Here is a 19,804-nt window from a genome sequence, read left to right on the forward strand (position 1 = left end):
CTCTCAGTGCAAAGCTATCAATGTCCAGAAGTTTCTCAAATTTCTACACGGGAAGTTAAAAATCTGAAATGCAGTGGTACCTTGGTTGTCGAACTTAACCCGTTCCGGGAGTCCATTCAACTCCCGGAACGGTCCAAAAACCAAGGGACGGCTTCCGATTGGCTGCAGGAGCTTCCTGCACTCAATCGGAAGCCACAGAAGCCATGTCAGACATTTGGCTTCCGAAAAATGTTCTCAAACCAGAACACTCACTTCCGGGTTTGTGGTGTTCCGGAGCTGATTTGTTCAACAACAAAGGCTTTGACTACCAAGGTAGCACTGTACTCTTAAAATACCTACACAGTTTGCCGCTTATAGTGAGCACAAGAAAACAAACTTATGGTTGGAGCTAATGGTGGTTTGTTTTCTGGGGGGGGGGGGGTTCCCCTCAAGTCACACTTTGTCCTTAGTTGCTGTGATGCACCTGCTTTTCAAGGGCAATAATGCAGTTTGTTGCAGGTGTGTTTTGCCAGCTGGAAATCAATTGTGGTAGCAACCTAGATGTTTCTTAGATGGTGCTTTGGTGTTCGAAGCAAAAGTGCATTACGAGCCCTCCCCCCATCTCATTTTGAATGCTGTGCCCATTTTACAGTCCTCCTTCCAATATTTCTTTGGTGGGTGGTCCTCACCAATTTTAGTACTTAAGCATATACATGTAATAAAGAGAAAGCAGGATTCTTTCCCGCTGCCCACGTTAGGAAAGGCCTTAAATAATAGCTAGGTAAAGGAGGTCAATTTAAAAGATAGGGGCATACGAACCTGCCATATGCCATTGGCTCATCTAGCTCAGAATTGTTTACACTGACTGGCAGTGGCTGTCCAGGGTTTCAGGCAGGAGTTGTTCCCAGCCCTACCTGGAGACTGAACCTGGGTCCTTCTGCATGCAAAACCGATGCTCTATCACTGAGCTACAACCCTTCCAGCAAGCAGACAGTTTCTGGTCACTAGTCAACCAGTAACTCCCTGTAATGATCTCATCTAAGTGCAGTCAATTCAAACTAGTGTCTGTACTCCTGTCAAGATTTCATATCCCTATTTAGGCTATTTATATTGCACAAGCTTCTCATCTCCAATTCGCCCATAGCACTTTTCTTCCCCTTCTGCATTCATTTTAAGCAACGTATGAGTCATATCCAAGGAGCTCCAATCACCCACAGTCTACGCCACCCACTTTGCTTAGGTGTGCAATTACCTGATGCGGAGGTCATCATCCTCTGCTCCCCAGCCCCAGTAGTTGTTAGAAAATCCATTCACCTTGGAAAATTGCTCTCTTGTTAGAGCAGTTACACCCCCAAAGTATCCTTGGTAACGTAACCTAGGAACACATAAGAAGTGGTGGAGAAAAGTCTTTTCAGAAAGCGGCATAAACCCAAACATAGCCTTTATCAAAAACTATTTTATAGCCAGAAAAAAGTTCAGTTACCCATCTGTTGAAGCAAAAAATTTAATAATGAAGTGTGTGTAGAGATATGCTCTCAGGGGCCTTGCCATGTCCTGAGCAACCAGCGTTAGCTCACCTATGGCATGATATCTGACTCAAAGACATTTCATTCTGTGAAATGGGAAAAGCCCTACAGATATAAAATACAATGGACAGGACAACTGGTAGGGGAAGCTCCTTGAAGATGGGTAAGGCTGTGTACATATATACATAAAAGGCACTCCACATCTTTCTCCCAGGCTGCAACAAGCAGCCCTAAGGCTAATTTTATGTAGCTGTTGGTCTAATTTCTGAAGCCTCTGCCAGCATTCACTTCATACCACCTGTAAGAATAACTCATCCATCTACCAGCAGCCTGCTGCGGAGGAAAAGAGAGGTGGCACAGAAAGAGAATGGGGTAGTTCCACCCACACTCTGATCTGGCCCCACCTGCTTCTGGCTTCATGTTCACTCACAGATGACATGCGGTCCCTTACAGATTACACTCAAGAGAGAGCAGAGTTGCCCACCCCCCTGCTTAGAAAAACATGCAGAGGAAAAAGTGAGTCGTGCCAGGTCTCTCTCACCTTCCCAGAAACTGCATCCACCTTCTCCCAAGGCAAGCTTTTTTCTCATGGGGACCAAGATGGGTTGCAGTGTGTGTGTGTGTGTGTGTGTGTGTGTGTGTGCGCGCATGCACACATACACATAGGATGGGTGGCTAGGGTGCCTGCTTCAATTCTGCTTGCAAAATTCAAGCAATGGTTATCACCTGCTGTTAGTGTCCCTACTTGTATCACTATGAAAGGGCATGCAAATCAACACTTCTTCAGAAGATGCAAGTTCTCTCTCCTAGCTCCTACCTGTAGCCTGTGCTGTTTCTACCCACTACCAAGTGCTTTGGCTGACTGCCACACATGTAAATGTTGAAGTCATTCTCTGGTACCAAGTCCACGTCATGGAATATGAAACAATCCCAGTTCTCTTCCTTCAGGGCCTCCAAGTATCCCACATTCAGCAGTTTTGCTCTGTTAAACTTGGCACTGCCAGCCTGCAAACAAGAAATTTACATCAGACCTGTTAAAACTAAGTAAACTTCCTATCAGGATGCTCTCCTGATCACACGTTTACAGTATCCTTTCCTGGCTCACAGCAACTGTACCATAAAAGCAGGTGTGGGGCTGAGAGAAAAGGTAATGGAAATATTATAAATGAATAAAAACATATGTGTGTTTTGAACCCAATCCAGCTCTAGCTGCAAACAACTCGTCTTGCATGTACAGTGTCTCTCATCCCATCAGCAGCCACCCTTCCTGGCTGCCTGTAAAGGAGAACACAGGGCAGCAAAGGTGCCCTCCATTAACTTGGCTGAGACCAGCTACCGTTTGACTGCTCCCCTCCTAGAACTGCCTCAATCAGTAGCTATTCCATCTGAACTATTGCTAAGACCACTGGCTGCTTAATTTATTCAAATGCCATGTGGTTGTTTTTACCTAGGTCTTGGGCTAAATTGGAAATTTTCTTTTTTGTTCTTGTAGTTTTACTTGTTTACCTTATAACAGAATTGTTAAGTTGCTGGGAAAGATCTCCACAACCCATGGTCATTGATTACAACAGAGGTATGATAATTTAAACATTTGGCATTCAGTTTGCAACTTAAGTTTTAAAATACATGGGTATGGACTCCTTTCATAAGTCCCACTGTGTTCAATGGGGCTTATTCTCTAGTAAGAATAATTAGGATTGCAGCCTCAAACTTATATTTTGCATTCTAAAGTTCACTAGCATTGGCTATATTTCATTCACTCTACAATAAAAGATTTTAAATTGAATATTAATTTCCTTTCTGTGTAACTGAGACAATATTGTTTTGCCCCCACTTATTCTTCTGCGAAAGGGATGCGGGTGGCGCTGTGGGTTATACCACAGAGCCTAGGACTTGCTGATCAGAAGGTCGGCGGTTGGAATCCCTGTGACTGGGTGAGCTCCCGTTGTTCGGTCCCTGCTCCTGCCAACCTAGCAGTTCGAAAGCACGTCAAAGTGCAAGTAGATAAATAGGTACCGCTCCGGCAGGAAGGTAAATGGCGTTTCCATGCGCTGCTCTGGTTCCCCAGAAGCGGCTTAGTCATGCTGGCCACATGACCCAGAAGCTGTACGCCGGCTCCCTCGGCCAATAAAGCGAGATGAGCGCCGCAACCCCAGAGTCAGTCACAACTGGACCTAATGGTCAGGGGTCCCTTTACCTTTACTCTTCTACAAACATATATATAAAATACATATTTTCCTTCTCTCTTTTAAAATTGAGAGAAACTCCTTCAACAACCTAAAGCCTGTTATAATGGCAAGGATGTGTATACTTTCTTATGGAGAACAGAGACACTCACAAAAGCATTCAGAACTCTTCCGGAATAGCATTCACCAGGCAAACAGGAAATGAGTAAAAGATGAAAAGCCTTCTTAAAAGGAAAAAAAAAAAAAACCTCCTCTTTTCTCTTTCATACAGAGCTGGTTTTATAAAAACCAAGTATTGACAAATGAATATTAATGCCATACTATTAGCTTCTTTTGTTTTAAATTAGACTGAGACTGCCAAGATGAAGCAAGTTGTCACTTCAGCACTGAACTTGAGATTCCAGGCAGCTTCAGGCAAAAAGCAGGTGCTGCGAAAGGACAGGTGGTCCACCAGCTCAGTATTGTCTCCAACAGGGGAAAGGAATCTTTGAACTCAAGAGCCACATTTGTTCCTGGGCAGCCTTCCAAGGGCCAGGTGTCAGTAGGGGCAGGGCCAAAGGCAAAACATAATGCCTCAGTAAAAATGAAATAAAAAGTTAGGACAGACCTAGGTAGAGGTCTGAGGGTCATAGAGAGAGGCCTGGAGGGCCACATTTGTCCCCCAGGCCAGAGGTTCCCCAGTCCAGGCCTACAATAACTTGGAAGCAGCTCTTCACAGCTTCAGACAAGGGTCTTCCTTAGGCCTACATGGAGATGCCAGGATCGCTGTGTAGAAATTCAGTGGAAAGTCAGCCCTTAAGAAAGAAGTTCTAGCCAAGTGTACAACACTTGCAACATACTTCAGTGTTCTGCCAGGAGAGCATATCTAAAAACTTAGCCCACATCGCCTGATTAGATGATGAATACATGTGCAAATATTACTTCTGAGCAGAAGACTGGTGCAGTTTAAGGAATGGAACTCTCATCCCCGAGCCCCAATAATTTGTATTATTCCAGGAGATTTGGAAATGGTTATCACATTCCTCATTTAGGTTCCCACTAAGCCAGATTGTAATTGTGTACAAAAGAGCATCAAACCAACGTCAATTTGATCTACTTAAGAGTATTACATCCATCATGAAACTCAAGGTGGTGGACATGGGATTCCCAAGCCTCCTACCCAAGCCCTGACCAGACCCAAACCTGCTTTGCTATAGCGATGTGGCTGCATTATACCCCCTCTCACCCAGTCTTGATCCATGTAGCTTACAAACCTAGGAACAGGAGCAGCCAATAAAATAATGGATTGGTAAAGCAGCTCTGGAGGGCAAGAGACCCAGATGTACCATCTCCAGTTTCCCCTTTTTTTAAAATAAAAAATTGACTTGATAACGTATTATTTATTAATAGGAGACAGACTTATGAAACATGAAGCGTGAGCCAAGAATGTGTGTCTCTATTGCTATAAATGCTGCCACGTTTTGTGCTCAAGGGAATATGAAGGCTAAAGAACATTTTATTCTTTACAAAAACCACCACCTCTAAAGCAGTGAGTGCAAGGGAACTTCACCAAGCATAGCCAAAGGAAGTCAGGCACACACGAAAACGCGAGCCAAGCCCCAGGACACAAACAGGCAATTATTTGAGCAAGACACATTTCTCAAGCCTGGCAGCTTTGAGAACAATGCTCTACCAACAGTGCATAAAGTTAATTTGCCACCCGCTCCGCTTAATTCATCTGATCTGCTTTAAGCTCGTGCAGCAGAAGACGAAACTCATCAGCACCGGTGCACATGGGGACTCCTAACCGCTGGTAACACACTGATATGGATTTGTATCAGGACTGGGGGAAACGATGGGGAATGTGCCTGAAGCAGTGTTCTGATCCCCAATTGCACAAACAGACACAACAGTCAAAAGACTTCTAGACACAACCACAGGGCAGGAAGGTTTGGATTCACCCCTCGTCTCTAGCTGCAGATATTTTGTATGGACCCACCTGGTGGATGATATAAATGCCATAGTCCAGCTGCTGCCGCTGCAGAAATGGGTGAAGGTGCTCCAGCAGGTACAACAGGTGCTTCTCTCGGTTGCGATGTGGAATCAATATTGCGACACGTTGCTGAGCTAAGCAGCCTTCTGGGCGATGGCGTCCCTTTGACACTCGAGGATTCTCTTTCTGCACCTCCTCCAGCGTAAGAGATGCCTTAAAGAAAAGCTTGCTAGGGCCTCCTATGGGAAAAGGCATGACTTCAGTCTCAACTTCGTAAACTATAAACACAGCTGCTGTAAGTCATAAGAGCAAATTAACTTAAATGCTTAGGAATCTGCGAAGCCATTTCGGAGACTGAGGAGGTTTATTTGATGCTTTGTTTTTTAAACTTGGAACTATACACTAAAATCTTTTGTAAGCAGCTAGATTTGGCCACCAAGCCACTCTTTAAGTTACCTAAGGGGAAAGGGGAGGATGATTGGGGGCGGGCAAGCAATATTCTTCCTCAGTGTGGTCAGCTGTCAATTAGGCCTTCCATCCAGAGGTTCCCGGGGGCTCCTACCTTTGACTCTGTACCATAATCCTAAGAGCAGGCTAGAAACATAACCCCAAAACTGGGAACTAGTAACTGTAAACCATAAAGGGAACTCTGCAAAAATTGTAAAGCAGTGGAAGGTAAGACGACCACAAGTTCATCATCCCTGTAATCAAGGTCAGACTCATACATTATTGGTGTGGTACAGGAATAGCTTTTCCACTTGGTCCAGCAATATCTGAATAGTGGGATTATGTGGGGTGCCTCGATTATGGAGGAGATGCTCACATTAGCACTGTTGGCTGCCATCTCACAAGTTTCAGCACAGAATTGGAAATTTCTCAAAGGATCTCCATGGAATTCTAATATTTGTTGGCATAGGATTCAGCCACAGAACTGTGACATATGAATCATGTTGTTGAATAGTACTAGAAGATATGTCAGACGGAGAAATGTAACGCCAAGAGGAAAACAGAATGCTGATTTTTACAAGCTACAAGTGTTTTCTCATCTATGTGCAAATGACAAATTCTCCTTAAGACAGGGATAGGAACTGGATCTGGACAGAGGGCTGGATCCCTATCTCCGCCACCTACTGTGGGCCAAATGTGAAAGGTGGGAGGGACTGCCCACCTGTCAGTCACCTGACATCACAATGACACCAGTTGACCTGTTTTCATCCCATGAGGCCTGCAAGCCCTGACAATCAGCTGATCATTGGTGTTTGCAGAGAGCCCTGCACAGCTCTTTGAAGCCCTGACAATCTGTTGATAGTTGGGGCTTCAAAGCCTAATGGACAGCTCCCTGCTAGCTCCACCAATCACCTGATCATTGGTGGCTTGCAAGAACCACACAGAGCACTATACGCAGGGCTCTGCAGACGCAATCTCCTTTTTGGCACAGCTGCAACTTTACCTGCCTCACTCCCAACACCTTGTATAACACTGGGGTATGGCAGGTGGATATGGCTTGGTCAAATCAGCCTTGCAGGTCCAATGGGGAGGCCTGGCAGGCCTGATTAGGCACACAAGCCTGAAGTCTCCCCCCCCCCCCGATGCCTTAAGGATTTTTTTTGGGGGGGGAAGGGAATCCTCCCCTCTTTGACTTCTTAGCTAAAGCCCCAAAATCCATGAAGTCTTGCTTTAAGACTGGGATTGGAAAACATGGATCAACTTACGCAGATACGGAGACAGAGAGGGACACGGGGGCCTCATTATGGGCAGTTTCACAGTAGGCATCGTGCTCTTGTCTGGATTTCCCGTTCGCTCCTCTGTGATAGTGGTTGGTTTTCGGAAACTCCCCACGATGCTTTTTGCTCTTGGAGTTTCGTGCATGGCATCCACTAAGTAAGTGGAAGTGGCCCAGCCCACCAATAAGACACACAAGGTGAATAGAATGAGCAGCTTGAGCTTGTAGGAGACGTGAAGGCTGGCATAGCTCAAGCCCATGGCCTTGCCTGGTTTATACGCTGCTCCCTCGACACTGTCCTTGACGTCTCCTTGTCACAGTGCACTTTGAGGAGAGCAGGATAGTCAAGACGAAACAAGGAGTTCTGTGATGCCGCATTCTGACAAGTCTCCTCTGACTTTTGAACTCATGTCTTTCTAGCTGAACAGCTAGAAAGGCATTACAAGAGTCGACCTGTTCAGAGAGACAAAAAGGTCATTCTATGCCATCACCCCTCCAACCTTTAAATAGAAGCACTGTGCAAAGGCTGTGAAACCAAAATACACAGGCTGTGGGAAAGTGGGGTTTTCTTCTTCCCTCTGTAATAAAACAAGCTCCAAATCTGTAAGCTTCATACACAGATAAAATCTTAATTTCCCAAGTGTTAAGGAAGCAGTTTGAAGAAACCATAGTTCAGTGACAGAGCGTATTTTTGCATGCAGAAGATCCCTGGCAAGAGAGGATGAATAGAGTAGGAAAGACCCCTCTACCTAACAGCCTGGACAGCTGCTAGATAGACAACTAGGGTAGGTGGAGAGTCACCTGGTATAAGGAAGCTTCCTGTGTTCCTATATTCTGTGGGGCAAGAGGGCATGTGGGCTGCATGAGTGGAGATTTTGGATTATGCCTCCAATGAGTACAGAGTCTATTTAGTTGAGAACAGATGTTATAGCAACCAATTACTATAAATGCTGCTCAAGAAACGTATGAATTACCTAAGAACCTGGAATCATAGAATTGCAGACTTGGAAGGGACCACAAGGATCATCTAATTCAACCTCCTCCAATGCAGGCATCTCTTTGCCTGAAGTGGTCACAAGTTACAAGCTGTTCAATAAATGTATGAACTCCCCTTTTCTTGGTTGATTCAAAAAAAGCACTCTGGGTCAGGTAGAGTTTACAGCAGTCTTCCCTATCTTGGTGCCCTCCAGATATTTTGGTCTATTGGTTCCATCACAGCTAATGTTCAGGAACGATGGGAGTTGTAGTACATAAAAACAGGAGATATACTCCTGTGATGGGCAACTTTTTTTTGTTTGGGGAGGGGAAGTAGCAGGTAAACCAACTTGTAATCATTTTGGTGAAAGGTGGCATACTATGATTTAAAATAAATAGTTGTCAGGTGGACAGTTTTCTTGCTGGGGATCCAGCTCAGGGGGAACAAGTTATCTCAGCTTGAAAAAGAAAAGATGAAAGAGTGCTTATTGGCTGAACACCTGCGGCACAAAACTCCCTCACATCTCCCCGGAGTAGTTTTTAAGCCTAAATAGAAAAATTGGGCACAATATGATTGCACGTTTAAACAATCATACGTAGGAAAGGGAAGGTAAAGGGAAGCCAGACTCATCCCATGGAACCAAAACACATGCGGACTCCTATTTTCATATACATTTGAAAGCAGCCTTAAAAATCCCCCCACCACTTCTCCTCATCAGCCATATCATCCTAAGATGACAGGGTAGCAGTAGAATAGGGCAAGTCATCAATGGTTCCTCCCCCTGCAAGTACATTATTAACACAACAGTAGGAGAAATGCAATACAGATGGGTAAAAAATAAGCTCATTAAATGCTAACCACACACACACACACACACATATTGATCAATCTGCAAGTTCAAGCATGGCATTTCAGTCTCAGCTCAGCAAACAGCTATGCAAAAAGGAAGTAGGGAGGCTGAAGCATGAACTCTGAATATATGATCTGATGGCTAGTAGATAGGCAAGGTACGTGATTTTGAGGAATGCAACTTTGCAAGGCTATGTGCCAAGCATCTGATGCAGGAAAAATAGGGGGACAAATACACTGGGGTTAAAAAGTGCAGTATCAACCAAGCAGATATTTTTTAAAAGTTGTAGAAAGTGATTAAATATGCAACAGAGATAGAAAAATTAAAAAACACAAGAATTAAGCCGTTGCATGGACAGTTTCTCACATGCAGTATCTTGTTTCCACTTGTTTAAGTTACTAGTTTGCGGCAAGCTCTAAAACCGGCAAACTAAAATATGCACCTGCCCTCTAAGCAAATAATGCTTTGCAACAAACCTGCAACTAACTAAGCAAGTGGAATATACAAGGGAAGATGACAAAAAGGGGCTTATTCCCATAGCACCAACCCATGAGAGGTGTAGTTTCAGGGTTCACTATGTTTTGTAATTTTTTTCTTGTAATTGTATGTTTTTGTTTAAGCATTTTTTATGTATTTTTAAACTGTTGTAACCCACCATGATACCTTAGGGTGAAGGGCAGATAATAAATAATAATGTTAATACACGTTCAAAATAAGCAATATGGCGAAAAGGCACTGTGATCGTGAGACCTCAGGACATGGTGTAGCTATAATGCAAGTATAGGATATATTATCTGAAGGTGTTTTGTTGTTTTCCAGTATTAACTATGGACTGCAGCTTTGGCAGTAATGCTCATTTATTTATTCACAATTATATATAGCAATGGTGTCTTTGTGTATTGAGAAATGGCTGCAAATAGGAGACTGCAAGGTTCTGTATTGGCTTGGTGTGGACATACGCCATTGAATGAAAATGGCCTGTGTTTTTCTCCCCAATAACTAATGGCCCATTTTAAGCATTTGAAAACCACAGACACAAAGACACTGCATAAATAAATGTATAAAGCGGGAGAGGGGAACAGTTTTTTTCAGTCCAGGGGCTGCATACTCTTGCAGGCAACCTTCTGGATGCCATATGTCAGAGCTGGGTGGCAAAAAAGGGGATGAGGCAACAGATGTGACTCTCAGATTTGTACAGAAGGCTAAATTCCAGCAAAAGAAAAATTCAGAGCTTTCTACGTGCACACACACGTCCAAGGGGAGAGCAGGGCAGGGCCAGTGAGGGTGCAGCCTGGGGAAAGTCCCAAGGGCCAGACAAAGAAGCACCCAAGCCTTGGGTTCCCCACTTCTGTATTAGGATATCCCATACAGAAAGACATGTGGTGCAAGCACGAAATAAGACACAGTGGAACCTCGTGTTACGGATGGGATCCGTTCCAAAGGCCTGTCCGTAACACGGAACTGACAAAAGCATGAAGTGCCACATCTGCGCACGTTTAGCACTTCTGTGCAAGCGGCAAAACCCGGAAGTAACCCATTCCAGTACTTCCGGGTTGCCGTGGGACACAACACGAAAACACGTAACCTGAAGTGGACGCAACATGAGGTATGATTGTACTGACTGGGCCATGCTGTTTTTATTGCAATTATCTGTATGTGGTTTTTTAATTATTCCACCCCCACCCCACCCCACTTTCAGATGTTCTTATTTTAATCTGTAAGCTGCCTTAAGTCCCTGTAAAGGGAAAAGATGATGTAATAATTATAACAGAGCATTTACTTTGCATGCAGAAGGTCTTAGGTTTAATCCCCAGCATCTCCAGGTAGGACTGGAGAGAAGCTGCCCGTCAGTTCACTAGGGAGCTAGATGGACAAAGAGTCTGACTTAGTATAAAGCAGCTTCCTATGCACCCAAACGCGGGTGGCGCTGTGGGTAAAACCTCAGCGCCTAGGACTTGCCGATCGCATGGTCGGCGGTTCGAATCCCCGCGGCGGGGTGCGCTCCCGTTGCTCGGTCCCAGCGCCTGCCAACCTAGCAGTTCGAAAGCACGTCAAAAGTGCAAGTAGATAAATAGGGACCGCTTACTAGCGGGAAGGTAAACGGCGTTTCCATGTGCTGCGCTGACTCGCCAGAGCAGCTTTGTCACGCTGGCCACGTGACCCGGAAGTGTCTGCGGACAGTGCTGGCTCCCGGCCTCTAGAGTGAGATGAGCGCACAACCCTAGAGTCTGTCAAGATTGGCCCGTACGGGCAGGGGTACCTTTGCCTTTTTTATGCTCCCAAAGGAAATTTTAGAAGAACATCAGAAAAGGCTGGAAAGCACAGACTAAGTTCATTTGCATTCCTTACACTTGCAGGCAGATACACTTCTACCTAAAAAAAAACCCTGAAGGCAAGGTCAGCTGAAAATACCGACAAGAGATAACCTGAAACTGAAAGAACTAAGACCTGAGTTCAATGAATGCTTTTAAATTCACCCCTTTCCCGACTTTCATCATTTCTAATATGGCTTCAGCTGTCCTTCTTGCTCTCTACGCTGAAAATCCTTCCACTGGAGTAAACGTGATCAAGCTCCCATTTAGCCTGGTCCATTCAGCCTGCAACAGAGACTCGAGTCAAAGATGCAACTCATCCACTCGCTCCCGTTTCCTTCCTGCTGTTTGAGCCAAGAGAAAGCGAGCCCCTTAGACTTACTTGATCCTGCCACCGCTGCTCCTCTCCCTGCTGCGGTGAAGCTGTTTTGTCCTTATCGCAGCTACGAGGGCTCCAGTGCCAAGTGGCAGGGCACTTTTCAGACCTGAAACCCCACACCATAAAGGAACCTCTGTTGCCTCTCAGGGATTCAGGAGGAGTCTGCTCAAAACTGCAGGAGCCACTGAAAGAAAAGTCAACAGTTTCTGCCTTCCCCTGTTAGAAAGCCACTCCCTCACCCCTTCCGAGACACTTAATTCCTCCCACCACTTCTCTTTTCTTTCTAGCAAGATGTGAAAAGAAGCCACATCAGGGAAATTCTGGAGAGCTGGAGCAGGGAAACTCTCACAGATGCCTGTGCAAAAGTGGCCTGACAAAATCGGTTGCCAAAACATACAAGCCCAGATTTATTTCTGTCCTGCAAGTTTCTCTGCCTTTGTAGGAAGCCATAGATCACAGAATTGTAGAGCTGGTCACGAGGGTCATCTAGCCCAACCCCCTGCAATGCAGGAATCTTTTGCCCAATGTTCATGACCCTGAGGTCATTTTGCCCAATGTGAGGCTTGAACCCACAACCCTGAAGGTAGGAGTCTCATGCTCTACCAAGTGAGCTGTCCCAGCTTCAAGATATACCATCAATTTCTTTGTGAGTTAAATGTACCATATATGCCACCCACACAGAATAGCTCCTGGGTTAATAATAAATAAAACCAGTTTGGAGAAGAGCTGGTTTTTCTATAACAGTAGTCAGACATGTGCTTTGAATGCAGACGGCCCAAAGTACAATCCCCGGTGTCTTCAAGAAGGGGTAAGAAGGTTCCCTGCCTTAAACCATGGAGAGCAGCTGCTAGTCAGGGAGTGGACAATACAGAACTCAATGAACCAGTGGTCTGACTCAGAATAAGGTCAGCTTCCTACGTTTCTTGTCTATAAGCAACATGAAAAGGGAAACAACATATAAAGACCAGAGTGGGAATCAACTAAATTTTACTTAGTAGACACAATTAAATTAATCAACATGACTAAGGTCCATTAATTTCAATAGGTCTACTCTGAGCTCAATTGATGCCACCCCAGCATAGGAATGGCAGCTTCCCACCCTCCTTACCCTGCACTTTGCTTCTTCACTTACATGTTACAAACCCTGCTAAGGGGTTTTAGAAGCCAAAGTGCTCCCAAATTCAACAGTTATGTAAGAAGCAAGTTGCCCAGGAAGTCCAACATGTTTGTAACAAACACGTCTGTATAATCTGGTCTGGAAATGAAACCTGAGGATTCAAGTGAATGCATAGGAGCAGAATTTCAACCAGGCTTTAACCAGGTTAACACTTGAGTTTATATGTGATCTGAGCACCACAATGCAGCTGCATTACTAGCATCTGTCTTATTTAATTTGGTTCTTCACCCACCCACCCCCAAATCACTTTATAGCCATTTAACAATTAAAAGTCATTCTTGTTTCAATCTAAACTTATGCTATATCCTAGGAAACGTTTCCTCCCCCTTCGTGCTTAGGAAATCTAGAATTTCAGATGTCCTCTGAGAAGTAGTAATAAACTCTAGTTTTATGATCTGTTTGCCAGTCTATAAAGGAAAAGAAACACCTTTTCTGCTGCCTTCTCCTGTACACTGGGCATAATTACTGAAATTCCCTATGCCAGATAAGACAACAGACTCTGGATGATAGGTGTCAAGGGGACAATGTTATCTCCCTTTGTCCTCCTACAGCTTCCAGCTGATAGGTGCTTAAACAGTGACCTTAATTTAGGAAAAGTAATCTGTTCTTGCTCCATTGAAATCAATGAGGCTGGTTAGTTGTAATCCAAGCATATTCTATTCATTTATGTGCGGCTTCGGGCATCATTAAATTTTTCTGGCTTGGCTCCAACACTTAGAGCAATTACTAATATTAACTTCAAATGTGATAAAGCAACTTTCTGAGTATATAAATATCCTGCTCCTGGGAGTTGGAAAGCAAAGGATCCAATTCATTCTGGGAATCTTGCACTATCTTTTGGAACTGCTGCCCTGGTGAGAAAAAGCAGTGTACCTTGCAGATGCCAGAGAGCAAGGCAGTTTCTATTAGCAAAACCAAAGAAAAAGTCAGCCACACATATCGAGACAAATTATTTCCTCAGGTGATGATTGCATCCAGAAAATTAATTAGAAGTTGGTTCAATTAAAAGAGGTGCAGCAACTCCTGTGCACAAACACTCATTAAGTTTCAGCAATAAAAGGGAGCAATAAAAAGACCCATGCTGGGATGGGAGAGGCAGCAAATTAAATAGCAAGCTCTGAACTTCCGTCTCCTGTCTGTTGAGGCACTGTCAGCACTCATTTGATGTACAACAGCTGCGATCCTAATCCTGGTGCATTCCCTGGTGCTGCCACATAATGATGCATACGGTGGGGCTATAAGGCAAGGTTAGTAGCAGCAACCCTAAAGAGCCCTCTCGTCCTTTCATTTTCACTGCTTGCAACTTCACCTTGTAGCCACTGCCCACTTTTGGCCCTGCTGCCAACTTCAAAGACTGGGGTTACTAAAGAAAATGGCCAGGACTTTGCTCCAGATAGTTTTCAGGTAGAGGAGCACAATTCAAACTGCACAATCCTTCTGTCAAAGCAAAGCACACTTCAGTTGTGTCAAACTGGCTCAGCATCTTTGAGAGCAAAAAGCAGCAGGGGGGGGGTGAGAAGGGGTTTTTTGTTGGAAACCAGTGTGACAGGCCCTGTTGTGAGCTCAATTCATATTGCCCCAAAACCCAAGGCTTCTTTTTATTCTTCAAAATAAAGAAACAGCAACATTAGGTGCACTTTTTAAAAAGCATGATTAAAACGAAGTATGATTTGGCCCCTAAAAGGAACCCCATGGTGCTTTTCACTGACTGGAAGGGAAAACTGAGGCTTTGCTCTGTTGTATTCAATGTTGATGAGGAAGGAACGGAAGCATTGTGAGAATTAATGCATATGCCTCTGTATTCTTGTCTAAGTAATTCTCACATGCTGTGTAGTCATAGGGGGACAACATGCTTACCAGTGTTGTTTGTCTATAACACTTGTCCTAACAAATTAACACTGGTAAAATGACTTCAGGCCACAAAAAAGTTTATACCTCTAGGCTAAAGGCTTTTTTATTAAAACAGCATACAGTACATGAAATCTACTCTTTTTTGAAAAATGCATTTCCACAAATGTTCCATTTCTCCCTATCTATCGGAAATTCTGTTACAAATCTTGCATCCTAGTTTTGTGGGTAGTAAATGAAATGTTCAGTTGTATTATTCTTCTAGACCACTGGTCTTTAAACAAGAGTCTGTTATTCCCAACAGGACTGCAAACTTACCTAAGGAGAATCACATCGGCAATGTAATGGTGATCTTTTGAAGTGAAAATGAAAGCAACTAATAGAGGAAAGAGGGAAGGGGGAAAGGAGGGAGAAAAGGCCAAAGCTGCTAAGTGTAAATACTGTAAATCAATGATTGGGGATTACGGGCGTTGTCCCTATTCTAGAATATATTCTGTAAAGTATCAAATGTTGGAATTATATTTACTAATAAAAGTAACTACGCTTTATAGAAGTTAAGCTCAAGTATCAAATGTATTTCTGCAAATGTCAACAAAAAATGAAATTAATCATCCAATGTAAACTGTTTTAACACATAGTTCTTAATAGAACGTAACAGTGCAGACGAGCGACTTTTGGAGTAAAAGGATCATTCAGCCAGCTGGGTGCAGTGCCGAGAAACCTTAGGTCAAGGGGCTGAATGCAGCCCTCCAGTCTTTTCCAAATGGCCCTTGGAAGTCTCTCAAGGCCACAACACGCACTGACCCTGCTCTTCCTTGAGTGTTTTTGCCTGGCTAGAATGGGTCCATAAAGTATAATGCTTCTTGCTTGTCCAAACAGAGGATGCCGAGTTCTGCATGTAAGAAACCTTTAGAGTTTTGCATGCCTAGCTTGTGCAAAGGCAAGGGTGCATACCCTGCCCCACCTACTTTGGGGCATGCAATCAGGCTGCCCACAAGGAAACACATCCTTGAGTTGAAAAGGGTACCCTATTCCAGGACCAGAGGATCAGGTTCAAATCCCCATTCATATATAAAGCTCACTGAGTAACCTGGGGTAAATCATCCACTCTCACTCTAGTAACCTACCTCAAATGGTTGTCATCCAACTCACACACCTCTGTGGCCTCCTTAAAGGAGAGACCTAGCAGAGACAAACAGCTGTATGGAACTCCAGGCAGCCTCCTCCCAGACAAGCCTCCCTTTTCGAGTCAGCCATCAACCGAGGCCTTGTGTACAGCATTCCAGGCACATTCCTTGAATTTACCCCTGACAGCCACCCAAGTCCATGCACTATCCCAACCAGAGCTTTATGAGAACTGAGAGGAAGTAGAAAAAACCATGTGCTCTACAGAGTTCTGTTTTAAAACACCCAGAGAGAAAATGCATTAAACACATATTCGTTTCCACTAGGCGTTTTATATATCACCCAGGATCTCCTGTGAGGACCCTCCCAAAGTGCCCATTCCTCTCCTGTCCCCATGGAGCAGCGCTACAGTGGTACCTCGGGTTAAGTACTTAATTCGTTCCGGAGGTCCGTACTTAACCTGAAACTGTTCTTAACCTGAAGCACCACTTTAGCTAATGGGGCTTCCTGCTGCCGCCGCGCCGTCTGAGCACAATTTCTGTTCTCATCCTGAAGCAAAGTTCTTAACCTGAAGCACTATTTCTGGGTTAGTGGAATCTGTAACCTGAAGCGTCTGTAACCTGAGGTACCACTGTACTTGTGTTGTGAGACGCGCATTTTACGCACCTCCGGCTTGAAAAGCGCCAGGCTGCGCTACTTACGCCCCAAGATGCCTGGTCTTACTCGCCGCCACCCCCCCCCCCAAACCCCGGACGCTTCGACGGAGCGGTGCGCTCATAAACCCGCTGCCCCGCCCCGCCGCCCCCGCCGCAGCCGGTCTCCTCACAGGCAAGTCCCGCCGCGCTCAGGGGGCTCCGACTGTCCATTTACCTTCGGAGGAGGCCCGGCGACCACAGCGGGGGTTTTACGCCCGAGAAAGCGCCCACCGGCTCGGGCAGCCCCAGAGCATCCCTTCCCCGCTCCCTGGAGAGGCCGCTGCTCCTACGCTGGAAGCTGGTACGCGGGAAGCGGGCCGAGGCGCCACGGAGCTCCTTTGCGCGCCGCCCGTCCGGGCGCCTCTGGTTACTCGGGGCTTCGGGTATCAACCCAAATCCCCCGCCAACCACAGAGACACGGACGGAACGGCCGCCTCCTTTGACCATAGAGAGATTCCTCCCGGCAGATAGAGCGTCACGGAGCTTTGCCCCCCCCACCCCCCCCACCCCCGCTAAAGTTGCGTGGAAACTAGGCCCGGCGTCTTGCGCGCGCGCGCGCAAGTAACGGTGCGTCATGCTTAGCGTGCTTGGCGTCTCCTTTCAAGGGCTCCTCTTCTGTCTCTGTGTTGAAATTGCACCCCATAAGCTTAGAACTTATAGACCATCCAAACGTTCCCAACCACATAAAACCGTGACCTTGTCAGTTCTCCAACAGATGTCCTCGATTGAAATAGGACTTCTTCAGCCTATGACATAACACCAAATGAAGCCATATTGAAATAATAGTGGTGAATGTTTTCCCTGTATTCAATAGCTTGCAGTGGCAGCTGCTTTTATGATAGATAGATAATTAAATTTTGTTTTACCATTTAAAGTACTCATTTAAAAATTGTTAAAATATCAATGACTTCCCTCCTCTTTCCATGGTTCATTTTACGTATCATAAATCCCTGCATATTTTACAGAAACTATACCATTCATTATTCCATTATTGGAGCAGGAACCGGCAAGCCACTCCAGTATCCCTGCCAAGAAAACTTCATGAACAAAGACAACAGGCATATAGTGCCTGCCGTGCTCTGGTCCATGGGGTCACGAAGAGTTGGACATGACTAATCGACTAAACAACAACAACAAAATTTCATTATTACATCCATCAAAACTTATTTACACTGTTGAATTTATCTTAATGCTGCCAGCGTTTTCAGCTGTACGCAGTTATTTCCCATATATTCAATAAACGTTTTCCAATCTTCTCTGAATGTATGTTCTTGTTCTCTAATTCTATATGTTAAGTCTGCAAGCGTATTCTGTCAACTTGAATTGCTATTCTTTGGTTGGGACCTCACCTGTTTTCCATTTTAGGGCTAACAAAACACAGGCCGCAATGGTTTTATTATTGTTGGTATGTGATTGGGTTGGAATGGTTATTTATAATTAACTGACGTTTCAATCCTTTATAGCTTGTTTTACGACAACCTTAAAATATTATGTTCATACTGTATACTCAAACTGAGTTATTTGGATTACCATACTATGCTTTGAAGTTCTTCAGTATTTGATGGCTATAGTCATTATGTATCGCCTTGCATCTATGTTGTGTCGAGAGCTGCTTTGATCATATTTGCATGGAAAAGCGGCATATACATTTAAATTAAATAAATAAATATTGCAACCAGTTGTCCTATGCACTGATGGGTTCCCTAGGTAATTTGGTATGATTTTCTTACCAAGGCTGTATCGGCTTTATGTAATTAGGTACCATAAAAACAGCTTTCCAAGATACACCAGTTGTCTCACTTATTCTATTTATCCCACATATGACATTTGTTAATACAATACCTACAGTAGAAGTGTGAAAGCAAGTTTTAACTAACTGCACTGCCGACCTTTCAGTGCAAATTGATTTAAGCCTCATATGCACATATTTGCCCACAACAACAAGGAATGCACATGGTAGAAGAGATTTTAGTTTAGAGATTTTCTTTTAACTTTTGGCACTTGGAAAACTTATTCCTATACCCTACTTTACAGCTATGGTGTAAGTCACACCATTTTTATTTAGTTATTTATTTATTTTTACCAAGCAACAGCCTTTTAAAACATACACAATGCACTTGTAGTGTTTTTGATGTAGTGGCATACATAAAATAAGGGTGGTGCTAAAGGATAAGGATCAGAGTCCTAGTGATGTAGCAGGGGACTCTAGAGGCAGGTGATGTAAAGATTCAGATCCAAGACTCATAACCACCAGCTTAGATCTAATCTTACCCAAAGCAACATGCATGATAAACGGTCAACATGCTGACCGTTAGGTCCAGTCGTGGAAGACTCTGGGGTTGTGGCGCTCATCTCACTTTATTGGCCAAGGGAGCCAGCGTACAGCTTCCAGGTCACGTGGCGAGCATGACTAAGCCGATTCTGGCGAACCAGAGCAGCGCACGGAAACGCCGTTTACCTTCCCGCCAGAGCGGTACCTAGTTATCTACTTGCACTTTGACGTGCTTTCGAATTGCTAGGTTGGCAGGAGAACATGCATGATACGTACGTATATATTTAAAAACACAATCAAACACTAGGTGGTGCTAACTAACTGATTTATACGAATCTTACCTGAAAACTCTAAAACAGGGCAAGCAGAATATCCTCTGGATGATTAGTAGATTGACAAGAATTTCTGATTGCCAATTATTTATAGCAGCAACAAAATGACCCCCTCCCCCAAATATAGCTCTGAAAAGATGCACGTGTGGGGTAAACCAGGTGTATTTTGGGGAGGTGTCAACTCTGCAAGATTCTACACAGCTACACCTCTGCCAATTGATTTATATGACTCATGTTTCTGCTACATTTCACAGTGTCACATAAATCTAGAGATCCCACCAAGTATTTCACATAAAGAGTAAGGAACCTGTAGCCCTTCAGATGTTGTCTTAATTTAAAAACTAATCTGTGGATTTGCTTCTGTTTGCAGCACGAAACTAATTTGTGGTAAACCTGCCAGAGATATAATTGATCCTGAATACCAATGTATATAAAGCCCTGAGGACTACTCA

The 19,804-nt window shown here is 44.4% G+C and overlaps 1 protein-coding gene across 3 annotated transcripts in view; it reads right to left on the reverse strand.

Annotated features, from left to right (window-relative positions):
• The window catches only part of B4GALT4 (beta-1,4-galactosyltransferase 4), a 29,975-nt gene extending 12,761 nt beyond the window's left edge, over nucleotides 1-17,214 (reverse strand). The window contains exons 1-7 of one of the 3 annotated variants that reach the window (XM_083609248.1): nucleotides 16,924-17,212; nucleotides 11,907-12,087; nucleotides 11,690-11,809; nucleotides 7,376-7,839; nucleotides 5,670-5,902; nucleotides 2,323-2,510; nucleotides 1,232-1,354 (exon numbers count right to left, since the gene is read on the reverse strand). In XM_083609248.1, coding sequence (XP_083465374.1) covers nucleotides 1,232-1,354; nucleotides 2,323-2,510; nucleotides 5,670-5,902; nucleotides 7,376-7,646 — 815 coding nt within the window. In that variant the 5' untranslated portion in view covers nucleotides 7,647-7,839; nucleotides 11,690-11,809; nucleotides 11,907-12,087; nucleotides 16,924-17,212. Of the gene's footprint in view, nucleotides 1-1,231; nucleotides 1,355-2,322; nucleotides 2,511-5,669; nucleotides 5,903-7,375; nucleotides 7,840-11,660; nucleotides 11,810-11,906; nucleotides 12,088-16,923 lie in introns of all 3 variants that reach the window. The other 2 variants (XM_083609249.1, XM_083609247.1) reach the window with 2 other exon arrangements.
• Between the last annotated feature and the right edge of the window lie 2,590 nt (nucleotides 17,215-19,804).

This window comes from Podarcis filfolensis (assembly GCF_964270895.1).
Source record: "Podarcis filfolensis genome assembly, chromosome: 4".
NCBI classification, from domain to species: Eukaryota; Metazoa; Chordata; class Lepidosauria; order Squamata; family Lacertidae; genus Podarcis; species Podarcis filfolensis.